A 19,228-nucleotide genomic window follows, 5' to 3' on the forward strand; every position below is an offset into this window, starting at 1 on the left:
TTTCCATCTCCCTGATCATCTGTTGCCCCTCCCAAGTATTCTCATCTCCTCTCAGAGCTCAGCTCTGTCCTTCTGGAGGTTCTCTCTGTTGTATCAACACCTGTAATTTATCAGGTTCGCTAGCAGGGAACAGGGAATGGAAGAGCCACCAGGAGCGTCTCGAAGAGGGCAGTGAGGATGTCTTATTCAGGGATAGAACAGTAGATCTAGAGCTGGGGTTCTTTACCTTTTTTGTTCCGTGGACCGCTTTGCCAGTCAGGTGAAAACCTCAGACCCCTGGCTAAGTCCACACTATGCTGTGTATTAGTTAATAAATATAGCACACCTGTACCAACACGTCCCCACAAGAGTAATGTTTTTTTTGAGTTTCAATTCAAGCTCACCGACCCTTGGTTAAGAAGCCCTGATCTAGCGTCACGTTCCCTCACCAGATGGTGACTTTGGCCACTTGCCCTTGCCCCAAACTAAGAGTCATGCACCCACAGATTCATGCATCACACATCTACATGTTAACATGTATACCTGTGCGCAGACATGCATGCACAGACCCACACACCCCTGCACATGTACACACAGGGCATGCATATGCGTACCACCAAGGCAGACGTGCACACACATACACGCAGGACACACATGGGGGTGCACGTGTGCCCCCATACAGACATGGACCCCCACCTGCACATGCAGGAGCACACACAGGGCACACACCTCCGTGCAAGCTGAACATGCAGCTGCAAAGACACGTGCACATGTACCATATACGCGCGCACATGCTCCATGTCCGCTAAATGCATTGGACAACGTTCCCCAGAAATCTCCCCGCGACATCGAGCTCCATGCCACCCGTGGGCGAGTGCAGTCCCCGCAGCTCCCAGAACCCTCCCTGAGCACGAGCTCCGCGCAGTAACCTCCAGCTGGGTGGAAGAGTGCTCTTTAGAAACAACCTGGACCCCACGGACCTGCAGTTGGCTGCCCGGCACCGAGGTAAGACCTCGCGGCGGGGTGCGGGGACTGGGGCTCGTAGGGGCTCGTAGGGGCTCGCAGCGTCTCCCGGTCAGCTTGGACGTGCGGCCTGGCCCTGAGCCCGGGCAGAGGTACACTCTGCCTGGCAGCATCTAGACCTCGTCGCTCTTGAGTGACATGCTAGCCTGAGCTAGCCCCAAATTGTTCATTACTTTTTGTTACATGGACCATTATCCAGGGGAGCCTTTAGTTGGCTTAAGCCAGTTTGGGTTGTTATTTTCTCTCTCTTGCAGGGGGAAGCCATCTCGGGGCAGGAGGGCTGTTTCTTTTGGATGACTGTTCAGTATTCCGTGGAGAAGGCGATTTGTGGGGCTCCGGCGCGTGGCCAGCTGCAGTGGGGGTGAGAAGGCCTGGGGAAGGCGCATGGGAGCCACTGGCAGTGTCACCGACCAAATGTGTCCCGTCTCATGGGGTAAAGCCTTACAGGACCGAAGCGGCAAAATGCTAGTGGCTTCAGGAATATAACAAAGGCTGAATAGTCACTTGAAGAGGTTTTCCAGAATGTTCTCACTTGGCTTTCATAGCGTGAGCTGTAAAAATCACTGCCCTACTTGGCAAAGCTGAACATCCCCCCATCATCTGTCAAAGGGACTGGTCCAAAGGCTAACGTCCAGGAGTCTCTTGGGCAAAGATCAGTGTTGTGGGGGGTTATCCCCACAACACAGAATGCATTTCCAGGTTTCCTCTTGTTTTTTAAGAATTTCAGGATGTTCCCTGCATGAATTTGTAGGTTTTCTATGCCATTATTGCCTCTAAAGGAACACTTGATTGCAGTAACAGGAGTTTTCTAGTTTTACTGTCAAGTCCAGGGAAAATGCTGTACAGTCACCCTCGAACCATCTAATATATCTTTCAATGATCATTCTAGTGTTCCCTAGAGAGCCGATGGACTATATACAAACACTGCTTTCCTCTGGAGAGGTTGTCCTTCTGTCAGGATCACGGAAAAACGGTTCAAAGTCTCTTGGGGGTGGGTGGACTCGCAATGGGAGGTGGTCCAAACTGATGGCGAATGCAGCGTCATGGGCCCAGAGAGATCGGTGCCTGGCTGGAAGACTTCCTGCCTTGAATGCCAGGCCCTGGAATCTAAGTTCTCAAGCTGCGTCACGAGCCCCGGGGTCCCTGAGATGACAGCTGTTCCTTGCGTCTGTTCCGATTGCCATATTATTTGCCTAATGACAGGCCTCTTCCATTCACACCGTCTTCCTGTGCAGAGCTTCCAGCCTTCCCTCTCAATGGTCCACCAGCTGCTCCACCACGAGGCACCCCTTGAAGCTTTTACGGCACAAGGGCCGGCCTGACTGGGTGCACCCACACCCTTATATGTCCCCTCCTCCCATGGTGGCCAGCTCATCACCTTTTGACAATCCGATCTCCCTGACTGCCTCTCTGAGGCAGCCAGTCCGAGAGTCACTCCCTTGTGTGCACTTTCCCTCCATCTCATTAATCTCTATTTTTAAAAAAAGATTTATTTTATTTATCTCCCCCCCTTGCCACCTGTGCTTGCTGTCTGCTCTCTGTGTCCATTTGCTGTGCCTTCTTCTGTGTCTGCTTGTCTTCTCTTCCTGTCTTCTCTTTCGGAGGCACTGGGAACCCATCCCGGGACCTCTGACATGGGAGAGAGGCACTCGATCGCTTCAGCCACCTCAGCTTCCTGGTCTGTTGTGTCTCTCATTGTCTTTCCTCTGTGTCTCTTTTTTGTTGTGTCATCCTGTTGCATCATTTCTTTGTGGTGCAGGCCAGCTCTCTGCAGCACAGGCCAGCTTCCCCTTCACCAGGAGGCCCCGGGAACCCAACCCCAGACCCCCTATGCGGTAGACAGGAGCCCAATCGCTTAACCACATCTGCCGCCCTCCGTCTCTATCTGAAATCCTCTTGTCTGAGGGCTGTTTCCTCTCTTAGATGATCAGCTCTACGACCTGGTCTTTCTGTGGACCTCTGATGTTCCCAGTGTCTAGAAACCATGCCCAGGACCTGGTACAGGCACCAGAAATATTTGTTGAAGAAAGAAATGCATCAGTGATTGAAATGAGAACTGAACATTTCCCAGTGGTTTAGGCACCGACGAAGTCCCTGCTCAGTTGGGCCAAAACCCTTCGATGGAATGGATAAGGGGGAATATGGATTATAGCGATTTCCAGAAGGAGTTTCTGTGGAGAACAGGCAGACACTAAATGAACTCCTTTTCCAAAATTCCCCGGATGATTTTTATGACTTTGGGCAAGAGAGGACCTTCAGTATTCTGACCACAAAAGCAAAATACAAAGAGAAGTATTGAGTATGTAAAAGTTACCGTTTTCTGTAACTTAAAAACCACCCTGTGGTGGATACATGAACCTACACATGTGATAAAGTTGCATGATATTAACTACACAATCATACACGAATGAGTACAAGTAACACTGGGCCGATCTGAATAAGACCCATGGATTTTATCCATGTCAATAGCCTGGCTGTGATACTGCACAATAGTTTTTCAAGATGTGACCATGGGGGGAGGGTCCCTGATGGAGAATGCACACAACCTCATTGTATTGTTCCTTACAACTGCATGTGAATCTATGATTATCTCAACATTAAAAGTTTAGCTAAAATATTGAACAAAATTAAAAGGCAAGCTGGGTAGGACTTCTCTAGGCCCTTCCTCAGCTCGGGGTTGATAAAAACTCCAAAATAGGGAAGTGGATTTGGCTCAACTGCTAGAGTGTCCGCCTTCCATATGGGAGGTCCAGGGTTCAAACCCAGGGACTCCTGACCCGTGTGGAGCTGGCCCATGCACAGTGCTGATGCGTACAAGGAGTGCCCTGCCACACAGGGGTGTCCCCCGCATAGGGGAGCCCCATGAGCAAGGAGTGCGCCCCATAAGGAGAGCTGTCCCACATGAAAAAAGTGCAGCCTGCCCAGGAGTGGCGCAGCACACACGGAGAGCTGATGCAGCAAGATGATGCAACAACAACAGAAAAGAGGCACAGTTTCTCAGTGCTGCTCACAAGAATACAAGTGGACGCAGAAGAACACACAGCGAATGGACACAGAAAGCAGACAACTGGGGTGGGGGGGGAAGGGGAGAGAAATAAAAAATAAATAACTCTTCAAAAAAAAAAACTCTAAAATATCTGTGGGACATCCTGAAAGGAGAGCAGAGGGACTTAAAGAGAGAGGGACAGGGAAACGCAGGGGAGGCAGGGAAATTAGAACCCACTATGGGACTCAATAAACCTCCTGTGAGATGTGTGTGTGTGTTGGGGGTGTGGGGTGGCACTGGGAACAGGAAATAGTGTACAAATGCACCATTAAATTATTTCATTAATATTTTCAAAGGCATAGCCCCATTAATCTGATAAGCAACTGTAGTCCTGCGAATGAAGTGCATTTGTTGTTATCAGTGGGGTAAAGATGATGCAGAAAAATATATGCAACGTAATAAATGACTGGGTCTCAGCTCCGTGCGAGAGAAAGCAAGGTCCTGACTTGTTCCCCTGACCCCTAGCATCTCAAACAGGCCCTAGTGTCAACTAGGCACTCAGTGAGGGAGGAAGGGAGGGAAGCTGGCTTTGCCAATGACACCCGATGCCTGTCCCATCCTCTCTGGTCCCGTGGGCTGCCTGGGAACCCCCCTCCACTTACCGGCTCCAAACGCAGCAACTCGAATCCCTGGTTACAGAAACCAAGGAATGGTCTCACCAGGGGACAGTGTTCCAGTCATCGCCCTCCCCAGAGTGGCTTGTCTCTCCGTCTGTGCTCATCACCCATTTTGAACCTCAGGTGGGAATTTTTTTATGGCGGTGGTGGTAGTGGTGGTGGTGTTTGTAGAGAGGTAATACTGCAAAGAGAAAACATTCAAAGAGTACTAAGGGGGGGAGGGGAGCAGATGTAGCTGAAGTGGTTGAGCACCTGCTTCCCATATAACAAGGTCCTGGGTTCAATCCCTCGAACCGCCTAAAAAAAATGCTGGTTGTATTAGCGTTAAAAAAAAAAAAAAAAGAGTCCTAAAGGAGTACTAAGGGCCGGCAGTGAAAAGCAAGCCTCTCCCTGTCCCCGTCCTGCACTTTTCAGCTTTGCAGTTCCCTTCTGCTCCACACTGGTGCACCCTTGCCTAAGGAGAGTCGGCTAAGAGCACAGCAGTCCTTCTCTTGGCCCATCCACAAATATAGTGTGCCGAACACATTGTTAGTGTGATGTACGCATTGCTCTCAACTTCGCCTCTTTCACTTAGCAATGTATCTTAGGCTTATTCCACAATGGCGCATATGGAAATGCCTCATTCTCTCTCTCTCTCTTTCTCTTTTTTAAGGAGGTGTCAAGGATCGAACCCAGGACCTCGCACATAGGAAGCAGGTGCTCAACCACTTGAGCTACCTCCACTCGCCTCATTCTTTTAAAACCTGGTTTGTACCCCATGGCTTCAGAGGGCCCCAGTTAATGGGTTCAAGCAGTCCCCTCCTGGGGGCCGTGCAGGTTGTTTCCAGCTGTGCCTTCTATAAGCTGCACTGCGCTGAATGCACTGGGGTATACGTCCTCAGGCACAGGTGTGAGTCTCCGTAGGACGAATTCTGGAAAGAATTGTCTGGTAGATGGTAGGCAATGCGTTAAATTTTCATAGAGGTCGCCAGGTTGTCACTCGAAGAGGTATTGCTTTACGCCCCCTCATTGGGTATATGAAAGATAGGTCTGTTGTGTGTCTGATTTAATGCTTCCCTGCCTCAGTGGTTGAGTGTCTTAGCTAACGTGGTAATTCTTCAAGTCCCAGAGCCCAGGGCCGGAGTTTCTGCCCCGGCCAGCCGACTGACCTTGGTGGCGCCAACTGTGCTGGGGAGTTGGGGAGCCCAGGTCAGGCCATCCTTCTAGACTGCAGTTGTCTTCATCTGAAAACGGAGAGGCTGCTTTAGCTGGTGATTGAAAAGCTCCCCTGACCTCTGACATTCCAGGCCACCTTGCCTCCCCGGGCCTCCGTGGCCCTGTCTGCAAAATGGGACTAACAGTTTCCACCTTGTTTGTCTTGTCCGTTGATGTGAGGGTGCAATGAGATGGCAGATGTGATGTGCCAGGCCAAGCTGGGAGCTTTACCAAGGGAAGGACTAATAATTATAAAACCACCCTTGGAATTTCTTCTCAGACCACTAGCGTGGCCTGAGGCATACAGTTAACTGATTCAAGTAGTCCCCTGTAGGTGCTCAATTAAGTTTTAGACTGAAGAAATCTCGTGTGGGAACATGGGATAACGTTAGGACTGTTCAGAGGTAGGAGGTATCTTCACTGATGTTCCCTCAGCCTAAAATGCTATTCCCTCTGAGTTGGCTACTCCCCTCATCCCTCAAGCTATGGCTCACCCGGCCCCTCTGTGAATCTCCCAGACTCCTCTGGGCGGTTTGGCAGCTCTGGCCCTGGGTTCCCTGCCTTAGCACCTCACACCCTGCCTGCACCACCCTATGCCATTCCTTGGCTGTTCCAAGTCTGTTTCCCTCCCTGTCTGTGCACTCAAGTGCTGGGGCTAGACCTGGTTCACTTCGGTGTCCCCAGGACGGAACAAGGAGCCTGGCACACAGTGGTTTTAAGATGGAGGTCGTGCTTAGGGGTAGACGAGCTCATGAGTGCTCCCAAGGCATCACAGGAAGGCTCGGACACTGGGAATTGATTAGGGGACCAGCTTCTTGGCCTCCATGCTTTTCTCCTCCCTGCATCCTCTCCCTTCCCTTGCCTGGGTGGGGTGGACCCCAACCGACCTCTGATCCAGGGATTGCAAACTCCACTGTCCCTCCCCCGTGACAGGGGCAATATATTGGGAGCAAGTAGGGAGTAGTGGGGAGTGTGGTAACCGGGAAAAGTCAGGTTCAGCTCCAGCTGGCTGTCATCAAGAGGAAATGCAGGCCCACCGTTTTTCAAGAGATTTCCAAGAGAAGCCATAAATCCAAATTCTTCCTGAGTTCTCCTGGTTTTTAAATGTTGGTGAGTTAGATTTCCCCCCAAACATTATGGGAGTCAAACAAAACCATCTGTGGCCTGGTTGTAGCACACAGGCCACAAGCTGAAATTCTGAAAACTATCCCTCCCGCCACTATTGCATAGATGAAAAATTGAGGCCCAGAGAGGGGGAAGCATTTGCCAAAGGTGACACAGCCAAGGTCAGAGGTCAGGTTCCGCTTGTCCCCTACCTTCTCTGTACCTCCCTGTGTCTTGACTCTCTCTTTCGGTGTCTGTCTCTTTCTGTGTGTCCGCTCTGTATCGCTCTATCTACCTGTCTCCCAGTCTCGGTTTGTATATCTCCGACTTTTTTCAGCGTGTCTTTCCAAACGCGTGGTCCTCTCACTCTCTGCCTCTCTTTTTGCGCCCTACTCGAGTGCGCTTTCTCGACATCAGAACAGACATCCTCGGGAACAGGGTGCGGAAACGACCCCGCGCCCGCGCCCCACCCTGCAGCTCACGCCGCCTCGCTGGCCCCTGCCTCCCCCGCCGCCCCCGCCCCAGGTTTCCGGCGGAGCCGGCAGGCGGGGTCCCGGGGGGCCGGCTGCCGTCAGCAGCCCCCTCCCGGCGGCGGGGACCCTCCCCGCTGACCTCACCCGCGCCGCCGCCTCGCGCGCAGCTATAAGCGGCAGCCCCGCCGCGGAGCTGGCAGCCGGCGCCCCCGGTCCTGCGAGCGCTCCCCGACTCCCGAGCCGCGCACCCGAGGACCCCAGACCTCGAAACTCGGGACCCCGAGCCCCAGGATTCCAGACTCGTCCCGCGGAGCCCGCGCCGGGCAGGTAACCGCCTCGAAGCCTCCTCCGCCGCCAGCGGCGTCCGGGAGCACGGGAGTGGGAGCCTCTCCGCTCGCCCCTCGGGGGGACCGGGAGCGCGGGGCCGGCGCCGGCTGGGCGCGGGGACAGGCCCCGCTTTGCCTTCTCCGAGCGCTCCCGGCAGCGTGCGGGCTCCGCACAGGTGCGGGCGTTGCTCCTGGACGCGCCGGGGGTCTCCCGCCAGCGCCGCCCGGGGACCCGACGGCAGGCCCGCGCCCGCAGGGCTGTCGCAGCGCAGCGGCCCGAGCGCCCCGCGCCAAGCGCCCAAGGGAAGGGTCGCCGGCGCATCCCAGCTCGAGGTCCGCGCCGGAAGCCTCCGGGGCGTCGGCGTCAGAGCCTGGGAATCAGCCTCTGAATCTTGACGTTAGAAACAGAATTTGGGGCGTCGGAATTCGAACCTGAGCGTTAGAATCTGAATCTAGAAAGAGAATCTTAGCGCTGCGATCAGCATTGAAATTAAACCCTTAGCGTTGGAATTAAATTCCCAGCGTTAGCCATAGACTCTTAGCTCTAGAAATAGCATCTGAGAATTCCCGCTGTAGAGCCTGCGTCTGAGCGTTAGAAAGAGAACTTAGCCTCGAAATGAGAACGTCGGCGCTGGTGGCACTGGAAGGTGCCGTTGGAAGGTGGCCATGAACGTTCGGGCCGTCGCGCCCCGGCGCTGAAATCCCCGGGGAGTCTGTCCCCCCGCGCACTGGCCCTTCCAGACCCGCCTAAGCCCGGCAGCGGGGCGCCGCGTGTCCTAGGTCGCAGCGCGCAGCACCCGGCGCGGGTCGGCGCGCCCAGGCACCGCTGCGGGCGAGGACGCCTGCAAGTGACAGGTGTGATCCAAATCCCCCCGCAGCCCCCCCGCTGCACGGTGGCAGGTGGTCCCGCTCCCGGGAGGGAGGGGGCATGGTGCCCGGCTCGTTTCCCCGGCAGCGGGCCTCGCTGGGGGAGGAGAGGGGGCGCCGAGGGGGCTGCGCTGGGGCGCGGCGCGCTCCCGCTCCCGCTCTGTCTTCCCAGCCCAGACGCCGCGATGCCGCGCGCTCGGGGGCTGCTCGCCCTGGCTGTGACGCTGACCCTGACCGCTGTCCCCGGCGGCCGCGCCCAGCCCGAGGCGGCCCAGCAGGAGGTGGTGACCGCTGTCGAGAGACCCGGTCTGGACGACCTTCTGCGCCAGGCAGAGCGCCTCCTCCTCCTCCGCGAAGACCTCCAGCGCCTGCGAGCTGACCAGGGCGAGCGCGACACAGGTGAGCGGAGGGCGCGGGAGGGGCTGGCCCCGGGGCTGCTGGGGACCCGGCGAGGCGTTTGGGGCGGGGGTGGGGGGGAATGGGTCCGGTTTCAGAGTGGAAGGGGATTGGGGAGGGGGGAGCTACTTGCCTGAGGCCATCCAGCCCCCACTGGCCACCCCCTCGCAGGGTCCTGAGTGGACGTACCTGGGGGAGGCGTGCGGGGGTACCATACCTCTCCCTCTTCAACCCAGGGAATGTTCTGCAAAGAACAGACCTTCCCGGGGCAGGACTGTGCATGGGTGACCGTGTCCCTGTGTGTGTAACAGTTTTACTTACTACTGACAAGGCACTTATTATATACCCGGCACTGTTCCGAACACTTCAAACCCGTTAGACCACAGCTTGATTCTTCTAAAAACCTGGGAGAAAATGGAGGCTCAGAGAGGTCGAGTTATTTAAAGTCACATAATTGGGAAGCGGCAGAGCTGGGATTGGAACCTGGAGGCCATGCCTTTGACCTTCTATGGGAGTGTGTGGTTATCTGTGAGGCCCCAGAGGCAGGGGCAGAGTTACGACTCTGGGTGGGTGCTGCTGGAAACGTGCCTCGACAGGGAGGAAGGCTGGGGTGGGCACCCAGAGGGACCCCAAGCCCGTTGCGGGGCCCACGACGTCCCTCGCTGGCCTCTTTCCTTTCGCAGAGCCCCAGACCCTTCCTGGCTGGCTCGACAAGCGTCAGCATCCAGGTAAAAGGGAGGAGGAGGCGGAAGAGGGCGCTGAAGAGGAGGACGAAGAAGAAGGGGGAGCTGGGGGACCCCACAAGCGGCAGCACCCTGGCCGTCGGGAGGATGAGGCTTCGTGGTCAGCTGATGGGTCCCAGCAGAAGCGGCAGCACCCTGGCCGGCGGTCCCCCTGGCTGGGGTACACAGCTGCCAAGAGGCAGCACCCAGGCAGACGGCTGGTCGACCCCAAGGCCCAAAGGAGCTGGGAAGAGGATGAAGAGGAGGAGGAGGAAGAGGTGGCGCCTGAGAAACGCCAGCACCCAGGCAAGAGGACCCTGGGAGGCCCGTGTGGGCTCCAGGGAGCCTGCGGCCAAGCAGGCTTGCTGCTCGGGCTCCTGGATGACCTGAGCCGGGGCCGTGGAGCTGAGAAGCGGCAGCACCCCGGGCGGCGGGCGGCCTGGACTGGCGCGCCCCTGAAGGAGTGAGCCCCGTTCCTTGTCAAGCCGAGCTTGGGGTCTGAGAATGTCCTGAGCCCTAGCCCCATCTGCCCCCCCTCCTCAGAGCCCTGATGACAAACCTGAGCCCCTTGTATGTGCGCCTGCCCGGGCCCCTGGCCCTTGTCCCCTTCCTTCAGGGACACGAGAAAGCCCACCTATGAGTTAAAATCCCATGTGACCCCACGCTGCATTGCTGTCAAGGGAACAGATCCCAGAGACACTTGCCACCCTCCGCCCCGACCCCTCCCCCTTCCTTAGCTCTGGCTAAGACAGCCCTTTGTGTCTTCTAAGGCATCTCCAAAGCTGGGTAGGGTGCTTCCAGGGTGAGCTGCCAGGGAGGGCTGCGGTGGGGTGACAGCTGTGATGCCCCACTCCAGCTCCCATCCGCTGCTCCCCACCTGACTGCATTTGCCGTGTGTTAATGAACCCCACCCCCAGGGCCCAGGGTCTCTGCTCCTTGGGTGTCCTTAGTAGCTGTGTCTGGTTGGGGACACATGCAGGAGAGCCGACCGGTGGCACAGTGCGGCGGCTGCGGGAATAAGTGGATGTAGTTAGGAATGTTGAGACATCGCCCTGGAAGTGGTGGCTGGTCTGTAACCCTCTAGGCACCTGCCCCTTGTCAATGATAACCATCCTGAAGACAATAAACATGCACCTGCATCATCTCAGAGCCCCGTGGTTGCAGTTCTCTCCCAGCTGGCGTGTGGTTTCTCTTTCCGGCATCCAGAGGCATGTCTGGAAGGGGACAAGGCTGTAGCTGTCAGTTCTGCTGAGGAGGGAAGCAGGAACACTGGGGGGTGAAACGACCTCTTCACCATCCCCCATTATAGAATACGCTTGGGGGGTGGACAGGGACTCTGGAGCCCATTGGACCCCTGGGGAAACCGAGGCCCGGAGAAGAGGAAGGGCTTACCCTGGCCCGAGGCGGAGCCAGGGGTCTGAGGGGCCAGCTCAGCGCCCTGCGTGGGGTCGGCCTGATTTGAGGGACGGGCAGGGCTGGTCTGGCTGAGGCCCGCACTCCTTTTGGTTCTGTGGGGGGAGGGGACAGTCTGCATGAAGAGGACAAAGGACCAGACTGCAGTCAGGAGACTCAAACCATGGACCTTCTGGGGCCGGGTGGGGAGGTGGGCAGGCTGCGGGACAAGAGGGTACGGTGGGAACTGGGACAAACTGGAGAGGCTGTCTAAAGACACTGGAGTCCAAAAGGTTTAAGAAACATTGTGTGACTTAAACAACAGTAATACATACAGCACTGAGTATGTGACAGTCGTTGTCCTAAGCATGTTACAAATATTAATTCACTTAATCCTTCAGCATCCCTATTAAGTATTACCATAACATTGGTTAAGTCCCTTGTCTGGGGCTGAATTTGGCCCATTCATTGCCAGTTTGCAACCCCTGACTTAAAAGAAATTTCAAAATTTCCGCAGGCCCTCGGGTCTGAATTAGACCACTTCTGCTTGGTGGACAGATTAGGCCTTTGGGCTGTTCTATAAAGAGCTTCTGGTCACCTTTGGGGAAGGGGGAAAAGAGGAACAGATGGTTAAGACCCAGCCTCTCTCTTCGGGGTCTTCACAGTTCAGATGGGGCAGGGAGCAGGGCAGTGACAGGGAGGGAGGGAGGCTTGGAGTTGATAAGATTCACTCGTGCCCATCAACTCCGTTATCGTGCCTGAGAACCCTCTGAAAGAGCGAGCATTTTATGGATGAGAAACATGTCCTCGTTTTCAGACCAGGGTTGTGCCCCGAGTCACACAAAATGTCCACCCAGCCGTGTCTGGTTTCTTTCCACACCACCGGGATGCCTTCTTCTGGAAGCTCTAAAACACCCTGCGGCCACCCCCAGAGGCAAGGGGGGTCCTGGCAGGGTCCCGTCCACTCCCAGGACCCTCTGAAGGTGGCCGCTGAGCAGAGACAACATCAGCCTCTGTCAGGCTGTAAACCCTGACAGACGCTTTCTCCTAGGGTCCCCAGGAGAGTGCTAGGAATGGCAGAGTGTTCCCATCCGCACCCGAAGAAACTGAGTGGGGAGTCAAGCCACTTGGCAAGGACCCACCCACCCTCTCCTGCTTGCCAACTCATCTGGCGTGAGAGGCGCTGTTTCCTCCTGAGAAATGGGATCACTTGAAGAGTGAGAAGCCACCCGAGGCTTTCTGCTTTCCGCCCACAAGGGGTGCACCATGCGCCATGATGGAAACGGTCTGGACAAGGGCTTCGGCCCTGGACAGATGACTAAAGCTCTTTGGGCCTCCACCTTCTCATCTGTAATATGGGCACAAGAATCTCTATCTCCCTCCCCACACACATCCCTCAAGGTGTTCTAAGGATTAGATTAGATGGAGTGATACATGTTCAGCACCCACCACGGTGTCTGGCACAGAGGAGACACTTGGTAAATGACATTTTTGGCTCTAGTACTTCTGGACTGGGAGGGACTCAACATGGAACCTTTTGTTCCCTCCTTGCTTCAATCTCCAACGACAAATAAACAAAGAGTCGCTGGAGCTTTATTTCAGTTCTACTATGTGCCAGGCACTGGGGCTTTATCCTCTAGGCACCTACTTGCTGCTTCCCAATCACCGGCCCTTTCCCCTCTCACACACATGCCTTTCGCTCAGCCCAGGATGCTGGAGCACAGGCACTGCATATGCTCCCCTACATTTCCCAGCTTCTCTTGCAGCTAGGATGGAGTTACATGACTAGTCCTGGCCAATGGACTGTGAGCAGAAGGGCTTCTCTTCTGGGTGGAAGTGCCTCCTTCACCTCTTTCTTCCTGCCATGGAGGCTTGGGAAGTCACGTGTTGAGATGGCAGGGCCACATGGTAAAGGGATTCTGGGCCCGGGCATTACCAGATGAAGATGAGTCCCTCCTAATCCACATCAAACTTTGCAGGAGCAAGAAATAAACTTGTGGTAAGCCTGAGATTTCAGGGTTTCTTTGTTACTGCAGCAAAAGGTAGCCAGTTCTGACTGATACAAATACCTTACCCTTACTTGCCTCTCCACTCGAATCCTTCCCCACCTTCCCAGTAAGGCCTTTTACCATCTGTCTGCCTTCATCACTGCTACCTAGATTAGGGGCTGGCAAGGAGCAGGTACTCAATGAATATTTGTTGAATGGTGTTGAAAGCTTTGGGTCCCTTCTATTTTAGTTTTCTAACCTGATGCCCTTAAGCCACCACCCCACTATCCAGTGCAGAGACAGACCTGCAAATAAATGAGAACTTAGGAGTGTTGATTGTGGTAAGCGGAGAATACAAGGGAGCATGGATGAAGGAGCAGCTCTGCCTGGATGGGTAAAGGAGGCTTCCTGGAAGCCTTCCAAGCCAAGTCCAAGGATAAATGAAAAGGAAACATTTAGGGCACAAGGAAAGAACATTGATAAGGCCTAAGAGTGAGAAATAATATCTTTTTGGAGGTGCTTACATTTGAAATCTGACATATTTTGGATTCTCTCCTCCCTCCCCCTCCCCATCTCCTAGCCCTGCGGGGGAGCAGCCTTGTGCCCCATTCAATCTTCCCCCTTTCCCTGCTTCAGTCCAGTCTCCACACAGGGTCCCTGATTGCCACAGCTTGGAAGTGTGAGAGAGCATTGTGGGTTGGGGCAGAATCAGGGAAGCCTCCCTGGAGGAAGGGACACTTGAGGTGAGCTTTGAAGGTTAAAAGAAAAGTCAACATTTTACTGAGAACCTACTGTGGGACCAGACATTGGGAAAAGCACTTTTATGTCTGCTGCCCGGCATATCCTAAGCACTTTACAAATACATGTTGAGTGAATGAATTATCCCGTGACAGTCACCCCCAGTTTAGAGAAGAGGAAATGAAGAGAGAAGTATGGTGTCTTTTCTAAGTTCATGAGCCCGGAACCTGGGTGTTTTCTCTCTGCCTTCCTGTCCCCATCACCCACATCCAATTCGTGTCCTGTCCTGTAGAGTTTAACTCCTACATATGCCTCGAATCCCCCCATCTCCCTCCATCTCCTCTGCTGTCCCCCTTATCCTGGTCACCATCAACCCTCATGTCACAACTGCAGTGGCCTCCTCACAGGTTTCCTGACGTTTTCTCTTATTCCCCAAATCTACTCTAAAAGCAGCAGCCAGAGGGACCTTCTGGAAGTTCAAATCTGATTATAACTTCCACCCCACCTTACTTAAAACCCATCAGTGGCTTCCATTTTACCTGGGATAAAATCCGAGCTCCCAGGTTGTAGATGTAGCTCAAGCAGTTGAGCACCTGCTTCCCACGTACGAGGTCCTGGGCTTGATCCCCAATATCTCCTAAAAACAAGAACAAACAAGCAAACAAATGAAAGCACTAACTGGGGGTAGTCAGTGTAGCTCAGTGTTGAGCACTGGCGTCCCACATGCAAGGTCTGGGGTTCAATCCCCAGTCCCAGTACCTAAAAAAAAAAAAAGAATCCCATCTCCCTACCGTAGCCATGGCGGCCTGCCCAGCTGGCCTCCTTTAAGCTTCCTGAACACACCACAGGACCTTTGTTCATGTTATTCCTTCTGCCTGGAATCCTCTTTTCTCCTATCCATCAGCCTGCCCCACTTTACTGCTATTATATAAATGGGTCAGAGATGGGCCCTGTATATTGGTCCCTGTGGCTCCCATGATGTTTTTTTCATCACATCAGGCTAGGACCACTGGCCCAAAGCCTGCTGGTGCCAAACTAAAATTCTTCCACATCTAATTGCTCTAAAGATGAGCCAAATAAGCATACCGTTAGCCATTTGGAGCCTGCCTGCTTTGCGTACCCTGCCAAACCGCACCCAACATCTGCTTATCATAGATAAGACAAACCTGTAGCTATGAAGACCCCGAACCACTGCTGCCTTTTGCAGCTCTCAGCCCCGGGAGCTCGGCACCCTGCTGCTGAGGGCCGTCACCTCGACAGACAAGCTCCTTCCCCCATCCCCGCCTTCCTGGGCTTCCTGTGCCCTGCTCCCCTTCTGGGCAGGGGGCTTTGTGCCGCTGTTTCTGGAAGTCTCCTTTTGGGTGGGACTTCCCTTCTCATGCAACCTGTTCAGGCATCACCCAAGTAAGGCTGTGTGCAAGTGCCATCTTTTTCTCACCACAACCTCCTAGTGCGCCTGTATCGTGGAGGTTGGGAAGCACCATTACGTTCTCCAGGCTCCCTTCCAACTAGAGTTTTGGATGCACAGTAAGTTCTCTAAGTGATACTCAATGGAAGCCTTCTTCTTTTTTTTTTTTTTTAAAGATTTATTTTTTTATTTTTTTATCTCTCCTCCCCCTCCCCCCCAGCCCCAGTTGTCTGTTCTCTGTGTCTATTTGCTGCGTGTTCTTTTGTCCCCTTCTGTTGTTGTCATCAGCACGGGAATCTGTGTCTCTTTTTGTTGCGTCATCTTGTTGTGTCAGCTCTTCATGTGGGCGGTGCCATTCCTGGGCAGGCTGCACTTTCTTTTGCGCTGGGCGGCTCTCCTTACAGGGCGCACTCCTTGTGCGTGGGGCTCTCCTATGCGGGGGACATCCCTGCGTGGCACAGCACTCCTTGCGTGCATCAGCACTGCGCATGGGCCAGCTCCACACGGGTCAAGGAGGCCCGGAGTTCTCCCATGTGGTAGACGGATGCCCTAACCACTGGGCCAAGTCCGCTTCCCTGGAAGGCTTCTTTGACTACTTCTGCTGGAAAGCAAAGCCATGGTGATGTAGTGTTTCTATAGTGGTCTCCAACGTCGAAGCCCCAGCTTTTGGGGTATCTAGAGCCAGCTGCTAATAGCAGCTTTCTGGCCAGTTTCACAGCTGCAGTAGTGTGTTGTTTTTTAAACAACTTGATTGGAGCAGATTTTACATATCATGAAATGTACCCTGTTTCAAGTATACAATTCACTGATTTTTACTAACTTTACCTAACGGTACAGCCATTGCTATAACTCAATTTTAGAACACTTTGATATCCTCCGAGAGATCCTGGGGCCCAGTCACAGTTAATCCCCTTTCTACCCTCCCACCTGAGACAACCACCAGGCTACTTTGTCCCTGTAAATTTTACCTTTTCTAGACATCTCATACAAATAGAGTCAGCCAGTATTTGGTGTCAGGTGTCTAGCTTCTTCCAGTTAACATCACGTTTTTTAAGTTCATCCAAGACATAGCACATGTCAGTAGTTTGTCCCTTTTAATTGCTGGATAGTATTCCAAGCAGTTTGTTCTGCAATTTAATACTTCCAGTGCTGGCCTCCTGACTTTCCACCTTCCCTGAAGGTGGACAGAGTGCATGGCTTTCCTAGCAGGTCGGTTCTGTAAGTCTGCTGCCCAAGCCCTTCCAACCACTTTATCGGCGCCTCCTTCCAAGAGCAATATTCAAAACATTCAACAGCTGGTACAAGACAAGCCTCGGCCATCAGCACATCTGCCGCAGCTAAGCAGGATGGACAGATTCTGGCTCCAGACAACCTGGGAGGACCTGGCAACATAACAAGCTGTATGTCGGTCCTGCCGTGTGAACACTTTCCACTTATTATTCTTTTATATATATATGTACATATACATATATAAGTATATATGATTTCATTTATTTATTCTCCCCGCTTCTTGTCATTTGCGCCTGCTGTCTGCCATCAGCTCTCCGCGGCAGCACAGGCCACAGTGCCTTCACCAGGAGGCCCCGGGAATCCAACCCAGGCCTCACGAGCCACATCCACCTCCTCCACTCAATATTCTTAAGCAGTTTCTGCTTTCGGTGCTGCATTCTATTTGCCTAGATAACTCCTAGAAATCGATTTTGGAACCTCTGAGATATCCCCAAAGATCCCTGGGCCCATTTGCAATCAATCCCTGTTCCTACCTCGGCCCCACACGACCGCCAATCTATTTTCTCCTTCCACGTCACATCGTCTTTGGGATGTGGAGCCACACACGGCTCCTTCGTTGCCATGACGCCAGTTTGCAATCACACCTGTCACGGGCTGGGCTCCCCCAGAACCAGACCCCAAGACAAGGATTTGCAGGCAAGTTGTTTCCTTGGAGGTGAGACCAGGAAGCGCTGGCCCGGGGGTGGGGGAGGGCTTCGGGCACGGGGAGGAACCAGCTTACTGCCGCGGGACACGGGGGCGCGAGCCTGCGGGCACCTCTGGAAGACTGCGGACCATGCCAGGTGGAGCGAGGAAGCAGGTCTGCCTTCCAGTTCCCTCTGGTCAGGGTCGACGGCTTCTCCAGGGGGTTTTAGCTCCCTGGCACTTCCAGCTCTCCCCGAGCCCCGCCTCGAGAGGGCAGACAAGGGGCGCGGGATCCCACCTGGCGTGTGCCGTGGTGGTGAGAGCTGAGGGCTTGGGGTGGGCTCCAACGGCACCTGCCGCAGGGGTCCTGGGCGAGTTTTCGCAAACGGCTCCTCCCTCACCAAATTCCCTGCCGTTGGGGGCAGGGACTCCCCCTGGGTTCCCAGCCTCGGGGCAGAGCCTGGCACAGAGCAAGTCCTCAGTTAACTGTGGGTTGAAGGCGTGAACGAAGATGAAGTCGGGATTCAAGACCTGGGCTGCCTTATTCCAGGGCCCGAGAGGGAGACGGCTTGGCGCCACGGCTGTGCGGTTCCTACGAACCCGTGAGCCACGCCCCAAGGATGGCCATAAAGCCGGCAGCTTATAATGCAGACGCCGTGACAGCTGCCCAATTACCCTGCCTTTTCTTTCTTTTAAGATTTTTTTATCCCCGCCCCCGGCCTTGTTATTTGTGCTTGCTGTCTGTTCTCTGTGTCTGTTCATTTTGTGTTCTCTGCTTGTCTTCTTTTTTGGAGGACCAGGAACTGAGCTTAGAACCTCCCATGTGTGAAGGAGGCGCCTAATCGCTTGAGCCACCCCTGCTCCTTGCTTGTTGTGTCTCTCGTTGTCTCTCCTCGTTGCATCATCTCATTGCATTATCTTGTTGTGTCAGCAAGCCACTCCAGTCCATCATGTCAGCTTGCTGTCTTACTCATCGTCTTTAGAAAGAACTGGGAACCGAACCCAGGACCTCCCATGTGGTAGGCAGGCATCCAACTGCTTGAACCACATCGGCTTCCCTACCCTGCCTTTTTATTTTAAGATTTATTTATTTACTTTGTTTTTATTTATCCTCCCCTCCCCCAGATGGTTCTCTCATCTGTCTGCTCATTGTTTGTGCATTAGCTGGCTTGTGACATCTGCTCGTTGTGGCGGGAGGCAGCATTTGCTCATCTTCTTTTAGGAGGTACTGGTATCTGAACCCAGGACCTCCCATGTGGTAGGTGGGAACCCAACTAGTCGAACACATCTGCTCCCCCCTTCCCCACCTTTTAAAACACCTCAGAAGACTCCCAGTTGCCTTCTGGTGACTGTCCACTTTCTGCACTGGGCTACCAAGAACCTCCTAGGTTCTGGCCTGGGCCAAGGCGTTTTCCATCCCCCACTTTACAGATGAGAAACGCCTTGCTCAGAGACGTGAAGTGACTTGTCCAAGGCCACACATCAATCAGGTTCTGTCGCAATCCAAGTGCAGTGATCTTTTCTCCTCAAAAGCAGCTTTGAAAAGCCAGAGAACATTTCTTCCAGGAGCTGCTTCTCACGAATTCAGCGAAGCCGTCTGTTCTATTTTGCTGGGAAACGTCCCAATGTCATGACTTCCTCTGATACGTTCCTTAATCAATTCTTTCAGCAGACCTTATTTTGACTAATTAACTCCCATCAGAGGGGCCAGTGCACAGGGAGACTCAGTTCCTGCTGGGGGGCCTCTCGGGTGGCGTGAGAGCATGTGGGGCTTCTTACCTGAAGGATGTCAGCAATTAGCGCCCATTTCGATGGCCCGGGCACGAGCCAACTGCCTCGGAGAACATCAATTAGCTCAGCGGCTAAACTGTGTTGAGAGTGACGGGTTACCAAGGGGACCCGCGGTCAATGCCAGGTTTTAAGTGGCTCTTATCTTCAGGGATCATCTTTCCTGCGTCGTGGCCACGTTCTGGGCTGAGCTGATTAGGCCTGGCCCATTAGGGAGAGTGAGTTCCTAATTGCCAGCTCCTGGGGAGGAGGG

The 19,228-nt window shown here is 54.1% G+C and overlaps 1 protein-coding gene and 1 pseudogene across 1 annotated transcript; one reads left to right on the forward strand and one right to left on the reverse strand.

The window, feature by feature from the left end:
• Nucleotides 1-1,303: 1,303 nt before the first annotated feature.
• Nucleotides 1,304-2,047, reverse strand: LOC101445076 (archaemetzincin-2-like; annotated as a pseudogene).
• Nucleotides 2,048-8,814: 6,767 nt separating this feature from the next.
• On the forward strand, nt 8,815-10,889 carry TRH (thyrotropin releasing hormone). Its single transcript, XM_004482360.3, has 2 exons — nt 8,815-9,028; nt 9,709-10,889. The coding sequence occupies exons 1-2, from the start codon at nt 8,815-8,817 to the stop codon at nt 10,212-10,214; spliced, it is 720 nt and encodes a 239-aa protein (XP_004482417.1). The 3' UTR covers nt 10,215-10,889.
• The last annotated feature ends 8,339 nt before the right edge of the window (nt 10,890-19,228 follow it).

This window comes from Dasypus novemcinctus, chromosome 26 (assembly GCF_030445035.2).
Source record: "Dasypus novemcinctus isolate mDasNov1 chromosome 26, mDasNov1.1.hap2, whole genome shotgun sequence".
Taxonomy (NCBI): Eukaryota; Metazoa; Chordata; class Mammalia; order Cingulata; family Dasypodidae; genus Dasypus; species Dasypus novemcinctus.